Here is a 9527-nt window from a genome sequence, read left to right as displayed (position 1 = left end):
AAAATTGGTCCTCTCGGCTGGAACTTATTCCAGTCTGCCTCGCGGTCACTTGTTCGAAATAATTTTTAAAACATAATGGCAAACTCTCTTGCCTTTACAATAAAGCTAAAGTCTTGGCCATAACATTAAATTATATGCGTTTATTTCTTCTTGAAAACCACATGTCTAAAAAAAAAACACCCTTATATTGCTGTCCACAGCACACACACAGCACAATTTCTCTCCACTATAGGAAGATGTATAGTATTTCCTTCAAACACAATAAGAGGAGTGTGATCCATAACTCCCTAACCCAAATTAATACCGCCAATGAATAAGATTTTCTTATATTTATGTGTACTTACCTTACCACTGGTTACAAACCAATAAATAAATATAGCTATTTAAATTGATTAATTATCATCATAAATATTTGTTTTAATTTGCGAATAAAATAGTAATGTTCTTCTGTGAGTGCATATGAGCTTTTAGCTGGAAAAATTATTTATCTTTATACACAATATTTAGATGGTTTCCTTTAACATTGCATCTTTCAATTCGCATTTAATTCCTTTCTAAACGCTTAAACATTGCGTGATGTGCAAAAGTCTGTAACCACATCCTTATCCTCCACCTGATCGATTAGCACCAATTCATACACAACAATAGTGCCAGCCATCTGATGAGTACAAGGGAATATATATATATGTATATATACTCGATTTCAAACATCCCTGTACACATACATATGTATATATAAATATATTATATATTCTATATTCACTATTCCAATGAAACAGCTTAAGACGGAGCTTGAATAATAAAAATTGTGATTTAAATTTACGCTTTCAGCGCAGAAATATCTTAAAAGTCACTAACAAACAACAAAGAAAATACGAATAAAATAAAGAAACAATTAGTGTCATAACTGCATATTTCCTTTACCCATATAAATATTGAATTATGAAATATCGTCCTCATAACTAGACAATACTCGTATATTACGTGGCAAATATTCGTTTTTCGTTTAGCTGCCAAAAAAGAGAAAAATAAATGTAACGAACAAACTTGAAAATTAAATATTCGAATGCGCACGAATTTTAACGAAATGGGTCTTACCTGGTCCAAATTTAGACCTTTTCAATTGTCCCTGAACCTTGAGATGTTTGCATTTCGGAATTTGGTATTCACTTGCTCAATTTGTTTTACTCTCGCATCATACCTATTGCACAGAGTACAAAGTCCAGCTAACAGTTAATTGCAACTAATCTGTTAGGATAGTTCGGTTGCAGTCGAGTTTAAATTATTTTATCTAAATAAAATTGCACTACAAGTGTTGCCAGCTAGTATAGTTTCTTCGATTCGGTACCCTCCAACTTTTGACGAATCGAGGGCAAATCATTTCTGAGCTAGCAAAACTATCTCATATAAATCTTAACCTTCATATTCGGGATAGAATAGAAAATTGGGCGAAAATTTTTAAATTAGGTATCAAGGCCTCGCCTGGATTAATTTTTGAGGCTAAGCCACACTTAGGCTGAAATCACATGTTCAATTATTGTAAAATAAAAATATGGTGTTTATGCCTATCTATTCGGAAATCATTATAATAGGCATATGGACACCAGAAAAAAGTTCAGACTGATTTCCTATACTTTTGTCTTTACGTTGACTTTAAATCGTACATGTCAGTTAGAGAATATCTCAATAAAATTGAAGAAAATTAATATTATATGCATATAATGTCTTTTGAATCAAAAAATGGATAAAATCGCGGTTATCCAAAAAAAAGATTTTCAAACCTCTGGTTGAATTTATATAGTCTTTTTCGGTTAGATGATGATAAGTCAAATTTATGGAAAAATTAATTAATTAATTGACATATATAATGTGAATCGGAGCGGAAATATTTTATAACTTCCTCTATTTCTAATGTAATGAATGTGTTAATAAAATGTTTATTTTAATCCGAGTTACTTAATAGAATATATTGTTTAATAGCCCCAAGAAGAGATCTTAATAAAAGTAGTGGAGAAATAGTTAGAACACGATTTAAACGGTCCCAAAAGCTAGCGAGATCGCTGCTAAGTTTCACATAGAAGATTTCATTTCCAACATTTGGCATACTTAGTATAACGTCTAGTAAAAATAAATACATTACTTTTCCAAAAGACAGCTACAGTAATCGTTGTATACCTAAGTGCGATCGAGTTACGCTATATGGAGGTGGAAAGATAAGATTTTATACTCAAAGAACCTTTCAGACGGTTTTGTGATTGCTTGAATACGCCTCAAAGAAGACCACCAAAAAATCACGAGCACGTTCGTCGATTCCGTTCCGGTAATTTTGATGTCAAAGATGCACTACGCTCCAGAAGGGCAATCGTCGAAAATGTCGATAAAATCGTTGAGTCCATTGTGCAAAAACCTGTTGGTACTATTTAAATATGATGGATATATGTTATCTCGATGTATGGGTGACACACAACTTAGCGAAAAAAACCTCATGGATAGAATTGCCTCTGGTAATTAATAGTGGGTCACCTATGATAACTTCAAAGGAAAAAGGTCGTGGTCGATTCGCGGTGACCCATCGCAAACGGTGGCCAAGCCATAATTGCCGGTCAGGAAAGTTTTGCTATGTTTTTGGTGGGAGGCTGCGAATCATAAACTATTAGCTCCTCACCTACGGCCAAACTCTGAATTCGGATTTATGCTATCAACAATTGGACCGTCTGAAGTAAGCTATAGATCAGAAGCGCCCAGTTTTAGTCAATAGGATAAGAATTGTGTTCCATCAGCTTTCTATCTGTATCAAACTACCTACCATCGTATCAAGAAAAGCATGTGAAAATCGACTCCCACAGTTTTTTGCCAATAGGGACAACGGTTTCTATGAGAGTGGCATTATAAAATTAATTCTTAAAAATGGCATCAAATTATCGTATGAAGCTGTGCATGTTTAACCTAAACCGGATCATTATAACTATACCAAATAAAATTGAATTTCATGCAAATATAATGGATATCTTTTTAGTAGAATAATATTTCACTAGCCGGCTATTCTTGCGCATTTCGAGAGTATCCAATCCTCGGTTCCGACCAAACATAGCACTTTCTTACTTGTTACTTTAAAAATCACTAGATCCCGCTCAAGCTGTTTCACTACATGGATAAGCATAGAAGTGCAGAATATAATTTATATGTATGTCTGTATTTTAGTGAATTTTTCATTGATTGTCTAATAATGATGACTCACTTACCGCAAATATGAGGCGACGCGTCAGAAAGAAGAAACTCTTACCACTAAAAGCAACCAAATCGTGTACGATGATTTCATTTAAGCGTTTGAGCTGAAAAATATGAACAATAATACAGCTCTACAAAAACAACATTTTATTTGTTGCCCTGGATATCTTAGCAAATTTTGATGCTTTTATGTGTCTAGATTAGATCTTTTAAGATAATTGCATATTTAAAATTTGGATAATTGTGGGCTTGTTAGTAATAAAAATTTAACTTTCCTGTCAAAGATTTAAAAATAAATGAGAGCAAATCAAAACCATTATAAGATTTATGAACTGTGTGCACAAATATACCCAAAATCGATCTGGGCAACAAAACCACTGGAGACAAGTGTAATTTTCCAAAGATGTACAATGGATATTGAAATATATTCGAAATGCTTCGTATACATAAATAAAAACTCGAAAAGCAAATGTATAGGCAAGAGAACGCATACATACGTGGACAGTACGAACAAACGCACATTTTACTCACTTCGAGGCACCAAAACTTCGTTGGGATCTCATACATAGTCGACATTATTTGCTTCACCTCGTCATGCACCACACCCGCTGACAGCATCATTGTTAAGATGCGCACTAACACAAAGAGCAATGAGAACCAAAAATAAAATTCTTTCATAAAGTTGTCTCGATTGCTACATGTAGATGAGAGTGGAAAAATAAAGTAGTAACAAAATATATGAGTCACTGTGTCATACAGTTGCAGAATATTTTTGTATTTATTCATCTGTCTTAGAAAATATAGTATTTAGTAAAAAACGAAAAGTACAATATTTTTCAATGTTTATTAACATTTTTTCGAAATTATTGAGTGAATCATAGCTTTAATAATAGGAAATAAAATTGAGAGTACAGAGACCTATTTTTCCGTCAGCGATCGTGCCAATACTTCGACAACAAACTTAGGTGGTTCTACGGATTCAATTGATCTGGCTGTTCTAATATACGATCTCACTAACAGTACCGTACATTATCTAGCATTAGTTATTGGAAAGTATATACAATGTAGCGTTTTATCTCTAAGTGGGCGCGGCTATTAGTTGTACCTATAGAGTATAGTGGAAATCAAGACAAGTAGAAATCTATCAGATATTTTTTAAATATATCTCCCAAAAAACTCTTTTTATACTCTTGCAACAGGTTGCTACAGAGTACAATAGTTTTGTTTACCTAACGGTTGTTTGTACCAACTCAAACTAATCGAGATAGATATAGGTTATATATATGTATATATATAAAAGTTCAGGATGAAGAGACGAGTTAAGATCCGGGTGACTGTCTATCTGTCTGTGCAAGCTGTAACGGGAGTAAAAATTTAACTATCGAAATGAAACTTGGTACACGTTTTCCCTGGTAAAAAATAGGGAGGACAAGTTCGTAGATGGGCGTAATCGGGCACTGCAACGTCCACAAAACGCCATTAATCGAAAATTTATAAAGTGACATAACTAAGCACAAAATAAAGATATAAAACTGTAAATTGGCACAGGTAACACAAGCAGCATCTGTGGGCTAACAATTTTGAAAAACTGGGCTTGGCCCGCACTCTATGAGTTTAATGCACATATCTCTTGAACCATTCAAGCTATTATAACCAACTTCGCTAAGAACCGCTACCGACAGTGTGAAATCGGATTATAACCCTGCCCTCTCCCAATATAACGGTTCTGTTAAAAACTATAAGCGCTATAAATCAATAAACAACGCGTCAGAAACCTAAAATGTTGCTCTCAATATCATAGAAGAGAGCTTTATAGGAGCCCCTGTCAAAATTTGACGATGGGCGGGGCCCCACCCACATTTAGGTGAAAACCCATATCTCGAGACCTGCTGAACCGATTTCGGTAGGTAGCGTTATTCTAAAATTCCTATCTTGCTGTGCAGAAAAAGGTGACATCGGAATAAAGCCACGCCTACTTCTCATATGTTATAACGCAATTTTAAATTTCATCTAATTCTTTCACCTTTCAGCATACAAATTAAGCACCAAGCATATCGGGATAAAACTTTGAACAAATACTGCTTTTAAATTCTGCGAGACATTGACCAAAATTTTCCAAATCGGACTAAAACTGGTCAAGCCCCCAGATACCGAATGTATGCAGTCCATTTCTGATCGCGAGCTTTTTATCGAAAATATTGGTCAATCTGTGGAATAAATAAGCTTAGAAACTCAGAGAAAATCCTTATCTGATAATAATATATGAATTACCAAAACCCTATATACTCAATACAATTTAATGATTTCCGTTACTCTAACAAACTCTATATCTAATATGTCGGACAGCGTATGATTTATATATTTATATAATTACTTTCAAATATGTTCTTGATATACCTAAGTGTCAAAAGTGAGTGAAACAAGCCCAGATATTTATTGCCCCAATATACCCTATATTATGATTTCCGACTTCCCATCTGTCTTTAAGCCGCTTAGGTATGTCAACATGTCTGATATTTTAATAAATTTAACTGGACCGTTTAGCCTTTGGTCAAACCGCATATCCTTAATATAATCAATTCCGATTTTCTGGATGACAACTCAATATTATTAAATTTGGCGTTTTTGGATGAGTTTATGTCAAATTCATCTTATTTATAAATGATTTTAATGGCAGAGGAGATCAACAAAGAAGATTGTGCACCACAATAATGCACCGACATACCATGTCATCACTATCGTAGATTTTTCGACCAAAAATGAAATAATACCACCCAATAATAACCGTATTCACCTGATAGAGCGCTTTGCTTTTTATTAGCAGAGAGGAACTGATGGGTAAATTGGAGACAGTCCTGATAGCCATACCAAAATTTGAGTTTAATAATGTTTCCAAAATGGGATCAAGCGTAGAAGGGGACAAAATTGAGTTTCGTTCAATAAACTTAAATTTTAAATTTTATAAATAAATCAAATAAATTTTAATCGAAATAGTAATCGATGAAGTATATTATCGTGGTTTTAATAATTTTTCAAAAAACAAATACTCAAAACAAATTTTCTAATTTTAAATTTTATGGCACTGAGCCGTGCCCGCCCCATTAGAATTCTTTGTACACTGATTACGGATGTCCCTTAGATTTTGTATGACTGTACTGATAATTAACTGACTTTTAGTCTTTCCTTTACTGTTTCACACAATTCCAAGAATGTCTCGACAGCAAACTGAAAGATATGAAGGGATTATATTTGGAGTAATCGCTACGGAAAATATTTAATTACTGCGTTGACCATTTATCTATTTGAACGAGCTAACAAAAAGATTTAAAACAAGTAAGGGAGTGAAGTAACTTTTAACCGAACATTTCATATTCTTACAACTTGTAAGGATCCAAGGCCGCGAAATTCTTTCAGAGGCTGGCAAAACTTAATATTGAACAATGTTGTGAAAAAACTCAACACTCATTATTCAAAGAATTGTGAATAAATTACAATAAAATTTAGTATCTTCTTGACTTATAGTGAAGACCATTAACTTAATGTTATTGTTATATTTTAGTTCGCGTCAGCTAAAGTTATTTTAAAAACATCTTCACATGAGATACATGTGAACTCAACTCAACCGAAGATGCTAAATTTAGTACAAGTATAAATTGAGTTGATGTGGAAAATGTCAACCAGAGGATCGGAATTCATTATATTAGAGATATACGGTTTAATTATAACACGTGACAATGGTCCGATTACGCCCATCTATGTTGGGCACGAATTCGTCCTGACTTTTTTGCCAATGAACATGTGTACCAATTTTCATCCTTTTTACTTACCTCTTTACTCAAATTATCGCTTGCACAGACAGGCAGTCACTCAGTCAGATTACTATGCTATTGAATAGAACTTACTTGAAGCTGTGAAATATTTGCACGCATATAAAGTAGAGATTATTGCAAAACGACACAAGTATCAAAGTTGACAGTCCATTGTCGAAAAGGCGCAACAAATCTACTAGGCTCATAAAATCGTTACGCACCTCCTGCCAGAAATTATCAGGCATATGCTGTGGATTACAAAAAAGAGTTCATATTATTTAAAACAACGACTATGTATGTGTCAAATAATGAAAATCTGTGCAGACACGTAATGATAACAAACCAGCTATTGCAAATGTCAGACAGGTCTGTAACAAAACCTGGAACTTACGATTTTATTTACCTTTTTTGCATGTCGCCTAATTCGCCAATGCATTTGTCGAAAACGTATCGCGAAACAGCGAAAAATCATACTTAAAAATATATCCACATAGTTCCAAGCAAAAGTAGTCGATATAGTAATCCACTGCAAATAAATATAGTTAGTCCACTGATCATCAATTTCATGTGAACAACAACACAGATATCCTGTTGAATTTTTGCTAAGGCTAAGTAATCATTCATTATTTTCATAGTTACACCCTGAACCAGGTATATTAAGTTTTCAACTAAGCTGTTTAACACCCAGAATCAAACGTCGGGGAAATCGGAATCAAATTCTTGTATGGAAAGCTTTTTTACCTGGAAAGATATTTCCACAGTATTTGGCACGGATTATTATTTAAAGTATTACTACAATATCAGAATAAATTTTTTATATCGGACGACTATAGCATATAGCTGGCAGAGGAAATATAAGGAAAACTTTTTATTTGACCAGATATTTTCACGAAATTTGGCATGGCTTATTGTCCAAGTAAACGGTACAATATTTGTGTAAATTTTTCAGATCGGAATTCTTTAGTAAAATTCAAAAAATTTACTATTTTAAGCGTCAGCACCCTGCTTCGCTTGAAGCTTTATTTTGAATTGCGGAGAACTTTAAGTGAATATATAATGCAGGTTATTTTTAACCTCAGCGCTGCAATATTACATATGGTACATGAGTGGAAATCAATTACCTGCACCAATGGAATCAAGTAAGCGTGGTAGTTGAATATCGAAAATATCTGCAAACGCTCACGCATATAATAATGTTTCCAAAAATCCACCGTTAAATTGCACTTCTTAATTTGAAAATCATTATTGAGAACTGCAGTCCCAATGTACACAGAATGCTCCACTATGAAAGGCGAATATCTTTCAAATGTTAAATTCAACAAAATAGGTATTGCCAACAATGCTTACTTGCCGCACCGAAAAGTAAAATAGCACCAAACTTACGAACATTATTAGTGAAGTTTCGAGATTCTCTATTTGCATAGGATTTCTGTAGAAACACAAATTCGCAGCGATACATATGTTTTATCAGATTTGGCCATTTTCGTGCGAGCTGCAGAAAGCTGCTGACGCTCACCGCAGATATGATGCTAAAGCTGAAAGGACCTGCAACCAAACAAGGTGAGAGTATATATGTACATATCGATTATGGGAAACTTAAACTTGCTGCTACAAATTTTCATTAATATTTTACCCACTGTGTACAGCTTCAGGCCGAACTCCATCACCACCTTCGTAGAGAGCACCACATCGGTGAGCGAGAAGACGATCATGATGACGGAAAGGAATGAAATTAGAGTGCACCAACTGAAGTGAACACGCTCCACATACGATTTGCGACACGCCCCAGTCACAGGCAACGTGGCCAATACTTGCGAGATCATCATAACTATGTAAACACACAAGAGTCGAAATGTAGCAAGTCTTTTATAAAGAAATCAATACACATTGCCATATATTGATAATAAGCAAGATGTGAAGGCAATATGGCGCACGCTGCACTTGTCAGGTGCTTGTGCGAAGCTGCACGTACTTACATGGTCTCAAGGCATGATGCATTGTGTTGGTGTTCTGCGGAGACGCCTCGCTGCTCGCCGCCACTCGGTTGCCTTTTGCCATTCGCTGGTGCAAATATTCTTTCGACTCACGCAGCTGCAAAGCACTGCTTGCAATAACTCAGCATACGCGAATGCAATGCCATAGCTCAACCGTTAGAATATTTTTGAATAATCCACTTCAACGTTGCACTTTTATTTTTGATTCATTGCCACATTCTAAAGCATTAACAACAACAGCATTTGCGTGCGAAGCGTGTTCATGTTGAAAAAATTGCAAACTAACGATTCTCCCTGATATCAATCAACATAGCTGCGCGGAAAGTTAAATAGCAGTAACGAGAAAATAAAAGTTTAATGCCAAATGTGGCAAATACCAACGAGGGAAGGACCTTTCAGATTCCTTCGGCGATAACAGTTTTGTATTTGCTGAGATTGAATATATGAATGAATCAAGAGAAAACAGTTGAGTTGAATATATTGCAGTAAAAGAAAA

General features: G+C 34.6%; 1 protein-coding gene across 1 annotated transcript; it reads right to left on the bottom strand.

Annotated features, from left to right (window-relative positions):
- Positions 1-448: 448 nt before the first annotated feature.
- Positions 449-8834, bottom strand: Gr64d (Gustatory receptor 64d). Its single transcript, XM_036364247.2, has 8 exons — positions 8671-8834; positions 8385-8582; positions 8159-8319; positions 7441-7563; positions 7131-7285; positions 3760-3922; positions 3243-3332; positions 449-658 (listed from the first exon to the last, which is right to left on the bottom strand). Exons 1-8 carry the CDS (start codon positions 8747-8749, stop codon positions 563-565), a joined length of 1065 nt encoding a protein of 354 aa, XP_036220140.2. The 5' UTR covers positions 8750-8834; the 3' UTR covers positions 449-562.
- Positions 8835-9527: the final 693 nt, after the last annotated feature.

This window comes from Bactrocera oleae, chromosome 6 (assembly GCF_042242935.1).
Source record: "Bactrocera oleae isolate idBacOlea1 chromosome 6, idBacOlea1, whole genome shotgun sequence".
In the NCBI taxonomy this organism is placed as follows: domain Eukaryota; kingdom Metazoa; phylum Arthropoda; class Insecta; order Diptera; family Tephritidae; genus Bactrocera; species Bactrocera oleae.
This window is presented reverse-complemented; position numbering and strand designations above follow the sequence as displayed.